This window comes from Falco peregrinus, chromosome 8 (assembly GCF_023634155.1).
Source record: "Falco peregrinus isolate bFalPer1 chromosome 8, bFalPer1.pri, whole genome shotgun sequence".
NCBI classification, from domain to species: domain Eukaryota; kingdom Metazoa; phylum Chordata; class Aves; order Falconiformes; family Falconidae; genus Falco; species Falco peregrinus.
Window position 1 is genome coordinate 63,321,677 of NC_073728.1, and position 18,851 is coordinate 63,340,527.

Here is an 18,851-nt window from a genome sequence, read left to right on the forward strand (position 1 = left end):
TTGCAAAACCAGGTTTTTGCAATTCTTGATGGGGCCGGCTGGCTGCCCGTATTACCACGTTCTCTCCTTTTTTCTACCCGTGTTGTGGCTTCCTCCAACAACTGACGTTGGGGTGACAGCACCAATGGCAGGACAGTGTTGCCTGCCTTCAGGTGCAGGGGGGGGGGGGGACGGGGATGGGACAGGGAGGGTCCTGGGGCAGAGCCCTGCGCAGGAAATCCTTGATGGGTTTTAATAACTTGCAGGAGAAAGTGAGGAATTGCTCTTGACAGGAGTAGAGGGAAGAAACTGAGCCAAGCTGAAGTGAGTGAAGATGCCGAGTATCTAAGTATAGTTGATGGGCTCTGTTCTGCACTGGGGATTGTCTCTGTCTGTCTGTATCAAACTAAAAACTCCATCTTCAGCACAGGAGGGTTTTTCTTGCTTTTCTGTATTGGACTAAAATGGTAAGAGAATGTGACAGAACCAAGTCAGCCAGAACTCGGGTGTATCCGCTTGCCTGTCTCCTCCAGGGAGGGACTGATACACTTTTAACATCAAAAACACGGGTTTTTTTTAATTCTATGAAAACGATAAGATTTTTTTTTTTTCTTTTTAATAGAGAAAACTCCACGTTTCTCTGTTGGGAAGGAAGAACCAACTGGGTTTATCCCTAACCCTTCCCAAGCTCACTGTCTCTCTGTACAGGCAGGTCCCAATTTTTAGACTGTGTTTCAGTTAATTCAGTGTTTCCAAAGCTGCAGTAACTCTTCCAGTGTCCTTTGATCCTTTTTGTACCACCTGGGTACTGTTCCCACTGAGGCCCATCAGTCCAGCTTACAAAATATTTTCCTTTTATAGCCTTTTTCTCCTTAAAAGAATCTGATTCGAGTTATATGTGCCAGGAAATACAAGGTTAAATAGAAAACTCGGAGCCCAGTTTAAACAAAATTAAAAGTTTCTGGGATTCGGAACTCTACTTGAATATATTACAGACTATTCAAATTTATCAAAAGTTTACCCATAGAAACCCTCTCTTTCATCCCAGTGTTATTGTCGTGGCTGTTCCTTCTCTTGTCCAAGGGAAGGGAATTCATCACGGTCACGTTCCTGCTGGCAGGCAGGCAGGGTCCTGGCTGATACTCGTGGCTGTACCGGTGCCACCAGCCCAGCCGCGGGTGTGCAGCACCGTGCCGGGGCTGGTCAGTGTCTGCAGTGCCCGCAGCAGCTCCGCGCTGGATGACTCAGCACCGGGCATTGCGCGCTTACGGATTTTTTGGCCTAAAGATCCTCTCCCAAGCAGCCTTTCTGAAAGGGAAGAGGGCTGGTTTTGCTCGACTGCTGAACACCATGCAGTGCTTCCCCTTGCATTGGCTGGTTCAGGATATCACAAACACCACGGGCAGATCCAGATGCTTGTGTTGACAAGCAGAAATGAGAATCCTGTTACACAGAAAATGGGGAGACCACCAGATGAATGCCCTGAACCGCTGGCTCACGTCTTCTGGGCAAGAAGCATAGCGCACACATGTGAAATGCGTCCTGCGTGCGACAGTTGATGTGGTAGGTTTGGGTTGAGCTCATCCATCTTAGGGTTGACAGCAGTGGTAGAATGCGTCAGTGTATTTATACAGCTGGCCCTTAATGTCTTCTGAAGAAAAGGATGTGCTGAAAGGCAGCGCAAAGTTTAACAATGAGATATTTATCTTGCATGCTGGTATCTTTGATCAGGAGAAGCCAAGAACAGTGGGAAAATTATGTTCTCTCCTACGTATGGATATTGCTTGGGAAGTGTGTACAGCATACACTAACTGTAGGGAGGAAAAGCAATTTATCACTTTCAAGAGGAAAAATAGTTGCTGAGGATAAAGAATCTCATAAAATTGTAATCAACTATGAAAATTGATAGTTTGCAAATCAAGAGACTGCTGAGTGTGGGGCATCATTTTCCGTGGTCTTGCACTTTGGAAAACATCAGCATAAATCAGAATATTGTATTCCTTGAAAACAGTTTTAAAAAGCCATTCAATCCTCAGCCCAATTATAAGGGTCCAGTAGGACAAATTTTCCAGTAACAGAGAGATGTTTGAAACACGAAAGTTTTCTTAATGTGGCTTTTCAAAACAAAACATATAACGCTGCAGACTCCTTTCAAAATATAAATGGAAAGATTAAAACTTCTCAAGTAAATGATTAATCTATTAATTATTACTAAGCCCTGGAGTATATAGGTTCTATAGCTGCAGTGTATGTCTTTGGGGCTTGATACTGCCATCTGTGCTCGTCGTGTGCCTTTATCACCTGAGCTGTTTTATTGTAATGAATTGGTCTGCTCACGGGTAAGGTGCTACTCAGTATGCAGTAGTAGGCAATCTACCCAATCTCATACTTGTTTGAATGCTTCTTTTTTCCTCTTTTGCTTAAGATAATAACATTTTATATTGCCCTTGGCTACAGACACAGTAATGGTTAGCAATGATATATATTCACCAAGGGAAATAGCAAAGGATAATCCATATATTCCAAAATCTGGAGCTGAAATCTTTGCAAGTGGAAAGTAAAATGTGCTTACTTGGAATGTATTAATTTGTAGCAAGGACAATAACAATGCATTCTGCAGTTTGCTGTTATCACAAGGCAGTTGTGTGCAATAATTTAACTGTGCAATGAATTATGTAAGACAAGGGAGAAGAAATAAAAAGTTTAAAAATAGAGGGAGCAGGAAAATTGTAAGAGAGTGGGAATGAAGGTGCAACGCGTTTTTGTAGGTGGAAACAAGCAAAAAAAAACCTTATTAATCACTCGTGAAAAGACATCTTGCTATAGTTTTAAGTTAAGCTAATTTTCATGCAGAATATTGATTCAGTTTCTAGGACCCCTGAGCTACCTCCTGCAGTATAAATCTATTTTGTTTTTAGCTCTGCGGGTAAAATAATGTGGATTACTTACATGCAGACTAACACGGTGTGAGGCAAAAAACTGAGAGATGCAAGTAAACTCTGCTTTGCAAAGGAGTGCCCAGTTTCTAGGGAGCGTGATTGTGGTGGCAGTCATTGGGAGTGTTTACACGAGTGCTCATATGAAGAGGAAAGCCTAAAGCAAAGCATTGTAAAAAAAATACAAGCCAGTGCTGGTTTTGAGAGCATTAAACAGGTGATGTCTGGGATGGGCTTTGTCTGCTTTAAGGGCTGGTGGGTGAGAAAACAACACTAGGCTTGAATTAAAATTGCTCGGGTGCCTTTCATTTGGGAGATGTTAGAGAAGGGCTTAAGCCCAGCTGGGCGGAGCTTCATCTCGCCTGCAGACGGGCAGGCACGGGCAGGTGGCCGTATCCTGGCAGGAGCAGAGCTCTGCACGGGGCATGGGACCTTGCGGGCTTTGCTCCGGAGCTGATTTTCTGCTGGCTGGGTGCAAGCGTGGGCATGCAAGTCTGTCTGACAGAGGCTGGGGCAGCAAACCCCCGGGCAGAGTGGCTCAGCATTGCTTGTGAACTGGAAGAGGCAGGTTGTGCCATCTGGAGAATTAGGGAGGTACCTGAGGACATGAAGTATTAACTGTCACTTGACTTCACGCAAGTTGGGGCATCTAAATTCTTTGGATATTACAAGTTTTTTCCTATGCATGTGTAGGAGACAAGCCATCTCTCATCTATGAGTCTGAGTAAATCATGTAGGCTTTCAGTGGACCTCAGTTCCTAAATCATTTTGTTCTAAAAATGTTACTAGTAGCATGCAAATCATAGGCAAGACAAACATTGAGTGCAGGACCTTCATAAAATTCTGTCGAAGTGGACGAAAATTACTGTCTTTATCCTATCATGCCTGGAGACATTGACTCGGAGAAATTTAAATTAATTTTCCAAGGCACAGACAGAACGAGAAGCTCCTGACTCTGTTACTCCCAGGAATTGACTGGGCACTCTCTTAAATAAGGGGGGGGGGAGCTCTGACAGCCGCCAGCCGTTTCCAAAAGCAGGGCGCTTGATCTGGCACCTCCCGGAGTTGGGAGGAGCTGCAACGCTGACAGTAATGGGAGGAGGAGGAGGAGGTAAAAAGCTGGTATATGCTTTTATTTGAGATTTGAAAACTCGATTTAATAAACCAAACCTTGTCTTTTTGGTAACCTCCTGATTCAAAAGCTCTGGGATGGTGTTTTACTCACTGCTCTGCATCTCACCGCTCCTTCTGGAGTTAAGGAAATAGAGGAGGGATTAAGCCCACACATCCAGTGCAGACCTGGAGTTTGAAGCCATTCCTTTCCTAGAAGTCCTCATTTTTTTGTCTCTTCAGTTGCCCCTAGGTGTTTCCTCTCAGATTACACTTGAACAATCTCTCACTTTTAAAGCTATAAAACACAAGTAGACTTGAGGGCTTTCTGTGGTGGCTGATTTCCTTCCAAGCTGACGACTCGGCTCTGGTTAACACTTGACAGCTGGTAGGTAAGGCAGAAGTAAAATGCATCTCTCTGGTAAGGCCCATAAAAAAAATAGAAAGATGGAAAATGTATGCTAGTGAATGTAATTAGTTAAAGTATCTCCATATGGGTATGTAGACACATAGCAAGCTGCAGACACAGATTTCATCTTATTCTAAAGCAGCTGTTAGGACAATGTGATTTTGCCAGTCCAGGAGCCTAATGCTGGACTTCAAAAAAACACAGCAGCAAGTTAGGTACCTTAAGCCAGTGGTTTCCAGTAGAAGTCTGTTATTAACTCATTTCTTTAAAAAAAAAAAAAAAAACCACAAATTTTCCTTAATCCTCCACTAGTGATACAGCACAGCCTCGTGTCTCCTTTTCGTACAACCCTTGAGGTGAGAGAGAGAAGGGTCTCACTGATCCTGCAGTACCACAGATGCTCTTTAAAGTGAGCGAGTAGTTAAGAAATAGTTAATAGGTGATCTTAAGCCTTGTTGATTTGAGCAATGAAGCCAACATGATTGAAAATCAATGAACTTGTCTGAAATTGTAATATAATTAGGAGTTCTGTTAATTGAGTGTATCAAATAGTTCAGAGGGGCCTTCCTGAAACAATGTAAATCACGTTTTGAAAGCCTCTCAGAAAAAAAAAAAAGATAAGTTGATAAACCCTTAATCTGTTCAGAATAACAAGTAGTGGATGTACAGCCTATTTCCTGATGGATATTTAATTAAAATATTGAATAATGTGCTACTTCTAATAGGCAAGAACTCAGATTCCTTCCTTACTAGATTCAGTGAAGGTTTGGGTTTTATACTTTAGTTTTTTATCTATCTGAGGATCCACCTTAGGTTTTAATCCAACTTTACTTACATTCAGTCAGTCACTTAATGAAAGAAAGCAAGAACTATCGAAATACAACATCAGATATTGAGGTTGCTCCCTGGCATTGGTTTATTAGTTTACCCTTTTCTATTATTATGTTCTATTTTCTGCCCCTGTCGCTGAGCTGGAGAGAAGTCCTGTAGCTTGCACTGGAGGCTGGGATGTCGCCAACCTGCCCGGTTCGCAGCCCACACCTCTCCCACGGCGCCGTGTGAAGGCAGCGGCTCTGGAGCCACCGATGAGGGCTGGCACCGGGAGGGTGAGCTTAACGTCACTGATTCCTTGTTCCCCACAGTGCCACCAGTGATTCGCGTCTACCCTGAAACGCAGGCGCAGGAGCCCGGCGTGTCGGCAAGCCTCAGATGTCACGCCGAAGGCATCCCTAATCCCCGAATTACCTGGCTAAAGAACGGCGTTGATATCATGCCAAAACTATCCAAACAACTAACGCTTCTAGGTAAGAACAGAATTTTGATTAATTAAAGTATTGTAGACGGGGATTAAGGAGGATTATTTTGCCCTTTAAACTAGAAGTTCTTGTACTTTCGCTAAGCCACAGTTCTTTGGAAATTGTGTTACAAAACCCCTGTTCTTTCCTTTTATCTTTTTCTCCTGTGAATTTCTCAGGAAATACAGTATTGATTGTTGTAAGTGGTAACAGCGCTCGGTTAAAAGGCAGCGTGCCTGGTTCTCCACTGCCTCGTCTCTCGTGTACGGCTTCTGATTTGTGTGCAAATCAGAAGAGAAACGCATTAAATTATTTGTTCAGGTAAAAGCACTACGCTGGATGCAATTCAGCTGAGAATCGGACTGTGGTTCACTCCTCACAGCCACCTCTGCAGAGAGAATCAGGCTCCTGACTCCTGTTGGTCCTTGTTCAAATGAGGGTTCCACAGATGCGATGAAAGGCAAAAAGAGTTATTTGCAATTTTTTGTGTAAAAATATTACAAACCTCCCCACCCCACCCCCTGCTCTGGCTGTGGTGTATTGCAGCCCTCCACCAGTGTTGGCAGGACGGCTGGGTGCCGTAGCTCCAGAGCTGCAAGGGTCTTAGGCGACAATCCAACTCCAGGAGGCTAAATGATAGGAGGGACTGTAGAGAGACCCCTCCAAACCCAGGGTTTTGGGGAGCTGATGAAAACCTGTTTGCGAAATTGAAGTTAATTTTTCTCTACTAAGGCCAAAGCATTTTTTTTGTAACAAGAAGAAATAAATGAAATGTAATTTATTGTTTGCACTTGGGATTGTCATTCCTGGCGCGGAGTGTGTATGTGCTAATGGAATGAAGCAAAACATCGGCTCTCGTGAGAATGCCCCAAATACTTCTAGTTATGTACAGGGAAACACTGTGTGCTGAAACCACCCTCTTGAGCCATCGCCGGGTGGCTGCAGCAATGGAAAGCAATTAAAGCAGTAAAAGCAATTAGCAGCAGTGAGGAACACTGTTTATGGGTGTCTTTCTTACAGCAAATGGAAGTGAACTTCATATCAGTTCTGTTCGATATGAAGATACTGGTGCCTATACCTGCATTGCTAAAAATGAGGTGGGAGTGGATGAGGATATATCTTCGCTTTTCATAGAAGATTCGGCAAGAAAGACCCGTAAGCTTAATTTTCCATATATTTATTTCTTGAAAGATTGTTTAAATTTAATGGTATACATGCAACTTAATAGTTCAGTCCATTGCATGTGGTATGTTGGGCTCTTACTGGTCAGGTAATGACAATTTTGCCTGGGCTTTGATCAGAGGATTGTATACTGGTTTGGGAAGGAATCACATGGGGGAGGTGAAATCTCCTCGTCCAGGATGATGGTGCCTTTCAGGTGCCAGAAGCGTACTGTGCATGGTACAGGTGACATCTTCACTAAAGTAACAAATTGCCAATAGTTTTAGATAGCAGAGAATCCAAAATCCTAATATTTTGTCAAAATTTAGTTGGCTTCAGAAAATAAATTTAATTGATTTCTGTACAAGGCTTCTTCTTTTAAAGCCAGTTATAAGTCAAAGTTCTCAAATATTCAGATGCTTGAAAAATGTTCTGATTTAATTGTTTATTTCACCTGTATTTACATCACTAACTGGCAAAATGGGTTTCCCTTGGTGTGATATCATCTTCCACATCAAAGACAAATATTCTCCCAGCCACTCCTAGCTACATGTCTCCCACAGGAGTGCGGTGTTATCTTGACCACACTGTCCCTGAAACACAATTAATGAAGGAGGTGATTAGTTGCACCAGTGGAAAAGCTCCCAGGGGCCTGATCCTTCCTAATTCTGTTGTCCTAACTGCTTGGGAGATTGCCTGGCTTTATGGTGGTACTAAAAGGCCATGTGCAAATGGGATTTTTGCTACTTTTCTGGCTGTTAATACAGAGCGAGAATTGGAAATGAAGTTAACCATAAATATGTGCTCTCATGGTGATTATTTGGAAAATATATTCTATTCCTCATTAAGTAGATTTATGTACTCTTGTTAATGTCGGTAGGTTTCCCTTGAATACTTGAGCAAGGGAAATTACAGTATGTTGAGAAATAATTGGATGTATCTTAAACAGAGATTCAAATGCAGATGTACTTTCAAAGGGTATTTGAATCCTAAAAGAGAATGTAGTTGCATGAAAGTCCAAGAAGAATTGCAGCAAAATGTGTTGTTGCTGTAACTGCCCATCTCAGGCTTCTGAAAGATGTCATGTTTCCTTACTGAACCTGCACAGAAATCGCAGCCAGTACCATACCTCCAGTTACACGGGAAGGTGACATCTTCTCTTTAGTCAGACTTTGATCTTTGCACGGGCTAAAGTTGACTTCATTTCAGGGAGGATTTTTCCCATCTCAGAGTTTCAGAATTGTCTGTAGAAGCAGCAGATGTATTTAGAACTCTCTCTCTTTCCTGATATTATATTTGAATGAATGTTACAAAGTTTTCACAAATGAAACAGTTCACGTAAACATAAGTGTTAATTCAGTTACTTGCTACAATGAGAATTTTGACATTGTTTTGTTGTTTTTTTCTTTTCCTGATTATTTTCTGGCGTTCCCAATTTTCTGATGCTGCAGTTGCAAACATACTGTGGCGAGAGGAAGGTACTGCAGTAAAGTTCTTTTGTCGTAGTGATAATGTGCTTGTCTGCGTTAATAATTCCATGATGGGCCATTCTCCACTGACTTGCCACTAACTCTTATCAACTTTCACAGTTACCAGATTAAGTACAGACCAGACATTTAAAAGCTAAACTATTCAAATAAGAGATGTCACTCTTGTAGTACAAATCGTACCTGTGAGTTCTTACATTTTCTCACTATGAAATAATAGATGACCGTAAAATATATAAAAATGTGAATTTTATATAAACTACCACTGATGTGAGTAGCCTGAGATTCCCAAGCTGCATTAACAATTTCGCAAGTGTCAGAAGTGCTCCCAAATTGCCATAATTGAACAAGTAAGACACAAATTCAATACGCTGCATTTTTAAGCAAGCCATTCAAGCTCTTCCTCCTCAGTAGCATGTATTGATGTTTACTAGGTGAGCAACAAAAATTGTGTTCTTGACTGTTAGGCAAAAAAAAAACCCCACAACAAGTTTTGCTTCCCTCTATCCTTTAAGTCGATGCAGGGTAAAGGTTGTCCCATTTCTCCTTGTTTTAATTGGCAGTTAAGATCTCTAGTTTGATCAAATTTATAGTGCGCCCTGCACAAGGTCAACATCTGTGTATCTTGGAAGGCAAATTAGAAAAAAAAAAACCTCATCCTAAACAGCTAGTTGACTCAAAGGATACTATGGAGGCACTTGAAATGAAAATTTATTAGATTTTGTGCATGCTTGTGCTGTCATAATGTTCAAAACACACAGTAAGATGCATCGTGCAAAGGCCCGAGGAGCTCCCAAGCAGCTCAGCCAGCTGCCTCTGTAGGTACAGTGCCCGGGGCATGGATGGGGAGCATCCATGGATGGCTCCTGGGTGCAGGGTCTCCACTCACTGGAGGAGGGTTCTTGGACTGAAGGCCAGGCATAAGCCAGTTCTTACACCTGCCAGTTGCGTATGAGGAAGCTGGGACTGTGGTGTCCTGCCAGCCTTGTGGAAAGGTCTCGGTGCAGTTACAGCCTGTCTGGACCACGTCCCCCTGCCCACCGCTAGCAGCCCTCCCTCCTATTGTTCCTCTGGGAAGGGCTGCACACTCACGCTGCCTTTGGAGAGTGCAAAGACCCTTTCATAAGTAGTGCCTCCAGGTATCCAAGAAACTAGTCGTGCTTCACACCCTCAGCTTGGAGCATTCTGGGTTGCTGTGGCTTGCCCCAAAGGGGTTTAGGGGCAGAAGGAAAGTGGCAGACCTCAGTGACCGGTGCTACCTCGGCCAGGTATGCGAACACCCAACGCACACCTGTGGTCCCGCTGTTGGCTGCAGACACATGCACGCAGCAAACGCAGCTGGCTGGAGGTCCTGAGGCATGGCCAGCCACCTAAGACAGCTCTCTAGCATTTATTCCCAGATATGCCACCTACAAGTGCATGGTAATGAAGAGTGTCTCTTTACTGCTTATATTCCTGTAAATGGCGTTACGGGCACTGAGAACTGCTATTTCCCTTCTGCTTGAAAGTGAAATCTCTAGCACATCTAATCAGTCCAGCATCATCTGTATGATGCTGCATGGCTGTTTATATACTGCATCCCTTATGCTCCTCTTTAAAGGAAGTAGCTGGATAAGCCTACCAGATGTAGAAGTATAGTAATATTTTACGAACAACTAAGAAGTTCATTGCAGAAAGTCATACTATAATTCTGCTAAACAATATGGACTTACTGCGTATCAACCTTGCACATTTTAAATAAAAGTATGAGAAATGTACAGGGAAAACACAGGCAGTAAAACCAGATTTACTATTGATGTTCTTAAACAATTCAGTATCTTCAGAGCAGGTTTATTCCCCTGCCTGGTTGTTCTGTAGTATTTGATCGGCACATTCATTCTAGACAAGGAATCCATCAAACATACTTTAGCATGTGAAATAGCATGTGAAATCTTGGCACAGAGAAAGCTGGAAGAGAGGAATGGTATTTTTGTTTTTACATTTTAATGTATTCTTTCAGTTCTAGTAAAATGAAAACTTACATTTAAGTAGCAATATTAACAAATGGATTGGTAGACTTGAGCTCCTTTAAAATGATCCCATCCTCGTGCCCACCAGGTCTGTAGTAATTAAAGCTATTGGGAAAATGCCTAGACAGAATATTGTGTAGAACAAGCTTTTGCAGCGAGTCGAAGTTTAAACACAAGTAGTTGGTCATTTTAAAAGTCAGTCTATCAGTCTGTTCTCCAGACCATTCACAGACCATGCACAATTAAAACCTCGAGAAATGAGTGCACATAGCATGACCAGCCGGTTAAACTTGGCACTGGAAGCACGTGCAATATTTACTCAGTGTACAAACTAGTTTTAAATTCTGTCCAGAGAAAACTACAAGGAGCCCAAATGTAAGGCAGAGATTGGTTTTCATGCCAGTGTTATTTCTGCAGTGAATGTTGCTTTCTTTATACTTGGATAAAGGGAGCATAGAGTGCCAGCAGGCAATCATCAGTTACGTGAATGTATGCACTTAAAAAGCTGAAAGCCTCTTTGTCACCAAATATAAGTTCTAAAATACTTGGAAGCATTTAGATTAAATTGAGGAAAATTGCTCAAGTATCAGATCTGAGGAGAGTATTCTACAGTGACAAATTTGCTCTTTGATCTCAAAGGAGGGAAACACAAACGTACACTCAGATAGAGACCGTATTCCTGAAATAAAGAAAACTCTTGTTGTCATCAGGTGTCCTCCTGAAGTTTTCATAAAATAAAGACGTTAGAGTCAACTTTATCTGGAACGGTTCAAATAAGAACTATTAATTTTAGGAGACCCTCCCCAGTCTTAATGGGGGTTTTGTTAGCTTAGGGTTTTTGTTACACAGGTGAGGTTTGTTGCATTTTATAAAGCCTTTAGTTTTTGAACTAGTTGTGTCATCCAACCTGAAATGGTTTCAGTCAAAAAGAGGAAAAAGAGGAACCCTCCTCATTAGTCCCCCAGTTCCCAATCTAGTACCTGCCTCACTAGTATAAATAACACAACTGAGCAAAATTTTCTATTGCCCACCTCAGTACTGAAATAATTCCCCAGACCGAGGAGTTGCAGGATGATCAGGAGTGGGATCTGTTTTACCGATGTCCGTGAGATTGTGTAGAGATGTTTACCCCAATGAGACTTGGCAAATGCTTTGTAAGTCACAGTAAAACACTAGTTTGTCTAGTAAAAAACCTGCTTTGTCCAAAAAGACAGTGTGAAGATTACTCTCTGAAAAAGTATTTTGATATAAATTGGTAAACTTTTTTAAAAAGAAAGTACCTGAATGGAATTTGTAATTTCAATCATATTTTTAACCAATCAGCAAAAAAACTTCTACTCGTTTTACTGTAAAAATAAGTTATGACTTGCAAAGTCACTAATTCTAAACCTACTGGGGCAAAATACTGTCAAAGGATTTCTGTGACTAATTAGGCCTTAGGTCTGAAACACACCCTCATTGTTATAGGATCATCAGACAAAGTCACACTACTATCGTGCATGAAAATAATAATAAGCATTTTCACAATGGTCATAATTTGTTGCCTGCCTGTTTCCACTTCCTAGGATTAAAACCCTTTACTCATGAAAATATGTGCACTCATTCTAGCCAGGGTCAAGTTCTGCCCTCGGATGTATTCACTCAAATCCCACCACAGCAGGTGGGAGTTGTGTGCATGCTGGGAGCGCAGATTTTGGTCCGAAGTGCCCAAATAAAATGTTTCAACAATATACTCAAAAACATTAGCCTTTACTCCCTGAAGATAACCTAGTTCTCAATAGAAGTTCGGTAGCTTTTCTTCCTCGTGCATGATCCCTCACTGTGGCATCACATTTAAGGATCACGGCTCCTGTGCCCACCTGATGCCCTAACTGGGGTATTTCTGTGCTATGGTTTAGAGAGACTCAACGTGAACGTTGTCAGTACAGCAAACACCACGTGCTGAGGTGTTGTACTCTGAGGCTACTTATTTGGCACAAAAAGAGGGGGTTTTAGCACCAAAAAAAACCCCTTCTAGCCTTACTAAATACTACGCATTTTTCAAAATTGTCCAAAAGTAAGTTTATCCAAATTACACGTTTTCACTGTGAGGCTTTCCGATGATGATTTAGACCTTAATCCTGCAAACACTTCAGAGATGTGAGAAATTCTAGGTGTGAGCAGTGTTTAAAGCTGCCATCACAGGGCCAACCAAGGAAACTGTGACGCTGAACAGTGTTCAGATCTGTAGAACCAGAACCTTATTTCTCCATGCATAAAATGTAATTAATTAGAAATTACAAATTACCGCATCACCATATCACTGGCAGATAAGTACGCTATCAACATTACTGGGGGTGACGGTGGTCATTGCAAACACTTATTGGTGGTGGGATGAAAAAGATGAAATGATGCTTGGATCTTTCTGACTAGAGTGTTTGAAAAGATCCTGAACGTTTCTTAAAGATGCTTGTCGCTGCAATTGCATGTAGCTGAAGAACAACTAAATTGTCAGTGTTTTGAGGCATTTCTGCATGACAGAAATGATAAAATATGATCTCCTAACAGCAAAGCAATGACAGACAGCCAGTTTTCCAAATCTCCTGGAATGCCCCAGTTGGATAAATGAGTGCTATTGCGATGCCAAACTACTCCACATTTGTGAATTACAGTTTGCAAGATTTCAAAAATGTATTTGTTTTGGTGGCTACAGCTAGTTCATCCAGATAGCTTAAGAAAATAGAGAAATATATATATTTTCTTTCATGGAATAGATGTTAAGCACTTCCATTTTGCAGCAGAGTTACAAGAAGTCATTACTTGTAACAGTTCTACCTTCACATTAATTTTAACTAAAGCTTCTCTCTCAGTTCTCAAATTATTAGCAAGCTATTTTTAATTAAATCATAGAAAAACCAAAGTCATAATCTGAGGGAGTTAGCAATGTAATACAGACGCTCCTTGTAATGAAATCCCTCTGTGGTACGTGTGCACAAGATGGGAACATGGGTACTTGTGTACAGCCGCTGCCACCAAGGCAATGCATTTTTGAATGTGTCTGTACCTCTTCACTCCTTGAAGCCCTCGTTGTGACATGAAATTTGATTTTGTGAATGCACCGACTGCATCCAAATGACCAACTTTTATGTAAGGCAGATCTTGTTTGTTGGGGGAGGAAGGAGAGTTCTTAAAAAGAATCCTGACAGCTACGGATACATACTCAAAAAAAAATCTTACCCCTTTTGCTTTATCCCCTTCAAGGCCTGAGTGTTGGGAATATGTTCTATGTCTTTTCTGATGATGGGATCACAGTCCTTCAGCCAAACGAGTGCGAAATCCGGAGACACATCAGGCCCGAAGAGAGGATTTTCACAAGTTATGTAAGTCCTGAAGCCGGCAGCTGCGCCCAGCAGCTGGAAACTTCTAATCCCTTCAAAGGTCACTATTGCTGAAGGCACCATTCGGCAGGGTGGTGTTGGGGCTTGGTGGGCTTCATGCAGCATCCCTGAGGATGTCATCTTCTCCTCTTGAAAATTAAGGGAACCGTGTAAGTTATGAGACTGACATGGAGGATTACCGAGAGCACTGCAGAGAATCTGACTAGTTATCGTATCCAAATGTGGGCAGAGGCTGTCACTTGCCCTGTTTGAACAGTTTACATATCCATGCCCAAAAGTTGTCACGGGGCTGTGGGAAGTACAGGAGTCGGTACCGGGGAGCTGCACCCATCAGTCCCTACCGCTGGCTGGCCCCTCTCGCTGCTGGCTCTGTAGCCAAAGCAGTGGGATACTTTCTGCTCTTTAGAAGAAGTTCCCCAGGTTAAACCACAGCAGGGAGGTGGGTGAGAATGCACAGAAGATGGTTGTGCCGTGCTGGTCCTCTGCACCTTCTGCTGCTGAACCGGGGACCTGTGCCGTCCCTGTTTGCTGTCTGGGGTTCTTTACCCAACCCTTGCTTTAGGAAACAACAAGGCGGAATTGTTCAGGTGACAGTAAACATCAAGCCCTGGCTCGTCACAGTCGAGCTCAACATGGCAGGTGGGCTAACACATGCCTGGAGGCCCTGTGAGGCCACTGTTTTCAGTGACCTGTGTAGGTGCTCCTGCGTGGTAATGTACACCATGTATATGTTCATGAAGCTATCAGTTCTCAGAAAATATAGGTGCTGAAATACATCCAGAAATGCTTTTCTAGTCACTCCATTATTTAGTTGCGGGGTTTTTTTTAAAGGGGAAGCTGGGAACGTGACTCCCTTCTGAAGAGGTGGGCTCAGCCTTGCTCTCAGTTTCGGGAGGAATAAAAGGAGAGAATCGCTGTCCTGGTCCTGCAGGCTGGGCCGGGCTCTCTGCCGTGGTCAGCACCTTCTGTGAGGTCTCTATTCAGTATTTTGTACATCTCAATACATTTGTGGTTTATACTGGGTTTTTTCCACTGGATTTTAATGTACCTTAGTAGAAATCCAGACTGGTGCTCACCCCAGGACTGGTCCTTAGAATGGGCTTAATATTATTAAGCCACACTTGAGCTGCTGCTACTCAAAGACAGAAATCTTGTGTTTCTTTTCCAAAGAGCTGTAAGTATTGAAGAGGTGGTTCTGGAGAAACAGCTTGAAAAGAACAAAGGAGAGAGGGCACTTAAGGAAATAATGTCAGCACAGTGGTGGGCATAAAAGGGATTTTTAACGTCATTACTTGGCTGTCTTTCAGAGAGACCTCTAAGGGCTTCCTGCAGATATCATAGGGCCCTTTCCCTTGGTAGAGGGAGAATTGACTTTTTCTTCCTCATTTTTCCATTTCAGTATCTTGAGTGTCTGCCACACAGACAGTGACACCAGCCTGCAACTTTAAGAGGGTTTCCACAACAAAGGTTTCTTTATTTTCTATTAGAGGGCAAAAAGCAGATAGAGCAGCTGCAGCTGAGCACTGCAGCAGAAAGGCCAGTGACCTTTCCCTGCTCCTTTGGTTTGGGTGGATGCTGTGCTGTGAGAGCCCAAGCCCCATTGCACGGCTGAGGATGAGGAGGGCAGTTTGGAGACGGTCGGGTGCTTGGGTGCATGAATGGCTGCTGGAAGCCCACGGCTGGGCTTTTGTAGTATCTTTTAGCTTACAGCAGCATAGATCCCCAGCCTGGCTGGAGCTCCAGAAAGCAAAATGCAGCCACACTGTTGAGTCTTGTGTCTTCGAGCCTTACGTGTGATCTCCACCAAGGCACCTAGCTGACAGAGCTGTGCTGCTTACAGGTGAAATCTTTTTATCTGTAATCATTGCTCTGATACAGACCTGGTGTTGGTATTGTTTTTTCCTGTACCTTCTCTTTCCCTGAACAAGTTCTGCTGCTCTAATCACTTTCCCCTCAGGGAGGTTGTGCCATTATTAAAAGTGACCCAGCTGTCGTACTGAAAAGATTTAAAACCAACAGTTGTGCTCAGTGAAATATATATGTGTTCATTTAGTTTTACCCTCATTTCCTGGTCCCACACAAATGCCCTTTCAAATAAAGCAACTTGACAGAAGGAGGAGTGATGAAGAGTACCCACGTGCAAAGGCTCGTTGATGAGATCACGTGTGACTCTTCAAACCTGGGGTACCAGTGAGCTCCCACTAAAGCCAGTACCAGTTTTGAGCAGGGCTGTGTGAGTGGAGGATCAGAAACAAAACAGGGCATCAGGAAGCCATGAACAGGATTTGGTCCAAAGCAGCAGGGTTTGGTTTGTTTTGAACAGGGGAAGTTTCTGTGTTGGAGCAGTGGAGTTGCAGGACCCTGATTGTTTTGCCACGGTTTCCATGAGCACAAGTATCTTAGAGCACTCTCTTCTGAGCCGAAGATGAAGACTTTATGAAAAATAGAAAGCTGTGATTCAATTAATGTAAATATCTGTTTTTTCAAAGCACAGAGTGATACTTCTATTCCTAATAAACCCTGACAGCACTGCAAATCTTGATGAACCACAGCGTACTTCAAAAGACAGATCCATAGACTGTACAGTTATTTAAATTCAGTGTGAGTTTGCAGGAGGTCCAGCTGTTTAAATGTCACTGGGTAGAGCTAGGCTGCAGTGTGGTACCTGATAAAATAATTATTTCATGTTTTCCAGGAGAGAAAGGGGGAAAATATCATCCCGATGGAATCCCCAGGGAATTTTTCCTATGGTTTTCGAGGCTTGATCTTCTCTTACTGCTTCAGCCCCTGTACTTGTAGAAATTAAACCTTTTCTCCTCTTCTTTTTTCCCCCCTCAGGAAGAGATCTGTCCTAGAGCAGAAGGTGAAGGCACTCAGTCCTGCCTCTGGGCTTCAGCTGTCAATGTCAGAGACAAGTACATCTATGTGACACAGCCTAAGCAGAATAGAGTAATGATAATTGATATCCAGACTCAGAAAGCCATACAGGTACTTACAAGGAGAACTCTTTATTCCCTGCTGACAAAAGACTTGATGTGGGACAAAAAAGAAAGTAGATCTTCGCCCAGTGGATCTGCTGGCATCACTAAAAAGTTGGGCCCATGTTGCTTTCACCCATGGGGTCACACTGTTGTTTGCTGTTCTGTAACCTCACTGGCAGGAAAAATCTCATTTCTGGGTTGGGTACCGTAGTCTCAGGGCTGCATCTGCAGCCGGGCTTGCAGCTAGCGTGCTAAAATAATGCTGGGATGAATTTTTGGCTTACGCTTCCTGAGCCGCTGCCTGACCTTGGTTGTAAGCGGGCTGGGAAAAATGAACTGGTGTGGGTGTAATTCAAGCAGAAATTGGCCCCTGATGTACTGGCTATAAGTAACAGCATAAGATGGAGTGATGTCTAGCTGGAAAACGGCACTGAGCAGCCAGATTTTTCTGCTGCTGGTGATCCCCCAAATGATTTGAAGGCAAAGCAGCACAAGTAAGTGTAACAGCAGTGCATGGGAATGTCTGCAGTGAACTAACATAATATTTGTCATGCACATTTGTGTCACCATGCAAATACCTCTCTCTGGTTCTTTTTAAGTCCTTGGATGTTGACCCGTTGCCAACCAAATTACATTACGACAAGTCCCACGATCAAGTCTGGGTGCTTAGCTGGGGTGACATGCAGAAGTCCTCACCGACGCTGCAGGTGAGTCCTTATGCATCTGAGCCTTTGCCCGTCCTTGGCTTGGCGTCATCAGTAGCAAGCTGGTGGCTGGTTGGTTGCTGGTAATTAACAACATTTAATGATCTGGATATAAAGCTGCTCTTTCATTTGCATAATCTGGTGTGGTTTATTCATCCCTTCTCTGTCCATCCTCACATATTTTTCCTGCTGTTTAATTTGTTTTTGAGCAATGACTGTGCCGTAGGCTGGCAGCAGGATGGCTTTGTTGCCAAGGTCTGTTTTGTTTTAAGGCTGATTACAGAGCCAAGTGCCATAAAGTCATACAGCAAGGGCTGGCAGCTGCCGGCGAGCAGGACGAGCCTGCGACGCTCCAAGTCATTTGTGCAGCCTGCAGGAGTGCGGCTTGCTTTTAACTCGATCGAGGTCTAAAAGCAGCGGGCACCAAGGAGCTGCAAAGAGCACACTTTGTGCACAGATACCTGTTGCTCTCAGTGCTGGTGGGAGTGTTTCGTCAGCGGTGTTGTCTAGCCGGAGCAGCACACTCAAGGATAGACCTAAGGTAGGGACTAAGTGTGTTTTCACTGCAGAGCTGCAGCGCACCCTTCTCAGATGTTACCATTGGCTGCAGTTTTTCCTGTCTGCAGAGTTTGGGGGCATTGCATGTAAAAAGAAACATTAAAAGATGAATGCATTGGACATTGCCTCAAGATTCATAGCTCTTTGAGGATTACTAGCCTGTCACCTGTGTTACACATTGAGCAAAAACCACCCTACTCTTGAGTTTAGTAAAGGCATTTATCTCTTTGTATCTTCCACACAGGAGAAGTTCAGCTTTTCTGCCAGCACACTGAATTGCTACTTGTTTTCTTTAAACTCGTTGTGTCACTTGTGTCTCACAAGCCTTCAGCCTCCTTTTGGATGATGATGGAGCACAATGTGGTAGAATTGTTCCTCTCAGAGTAGAATGCAAAAAGGAGCTCTCTAGGGCACAAAAAAAACATAAACAGCAAAAGTAAAACCTCAGGGACGAATTCTGTTACTGGGTGTCGGTGACTCCACTGGAGGGGTGCCAGTGAGGTCCCTGGAGCTCCTCCGTGCTCAGCACCATCAGATCCACAGTGATTTTGGAACAGAGTAACGTGCATAGGTTTGGACAACTAAATTAACTTTTGTTTCTGGATTGCCCTGGGGGATTCACTCTGTTGATGGTACAGAAACATGAGGTGTAGGCATCTAATTGGGCATTTTGCTGCTGCTGCGTGTCATCTGACAGAGCTGACACCAGAGCTGATCTGATCTATCCAGACGTACCCTTCTCTAGTAGTTGTTTCCTGGCACTTGCTGCCCAACCTTTCTGGAAACATAGATGTCATGAGTACGCTTTCCACCAGAAACGTTTGCTTCTAAGTCTACATTAAAGC

At 43.2% G+C, this 18,851-nt stretch overlaps 1 protein-coding gene across 2 annotated transcripts in view; it reads left to right on the forward strand.

The window, feature by feature from the left end:
- Nucleotides 1-18,851, forward strand: part of FSTL4 (follistatin like 4) — a 236,531-nt gene that overhangs the window by 209,301 nt on the left and 8,379 nt on the right. Inside the window, exons 9-14 of one of the 2 annotated variants that reach the window (XM_055813079.1) lie at nt 5,577-5,738; nt 6,750-6,884; nt 8,342-8,368; nt 13,627-13,745; nt 16,602-16,751; nt 17,344-17,451. In XM_055813079.1, coding sequence (XP_055669054.1) covers nt 5,577-5,738; nt 6,750-6,884; nt 8,342-8,368; nt 13,627-13,745; nt 16,602-16,751; nt 17,344-17,451 — 701 coding nt within the window. The remainder of the gene's footprint in view (nt 1-5,576; nt 5,739-6,749; nt 6,885-8,341; nt 8,369-13,626; nt 13,746-16,601; nt 16,752-17,343; nt 17,452-18,851) is intronic. The other variant, XM_055813080.1, reaches the window with a different exon arrangement.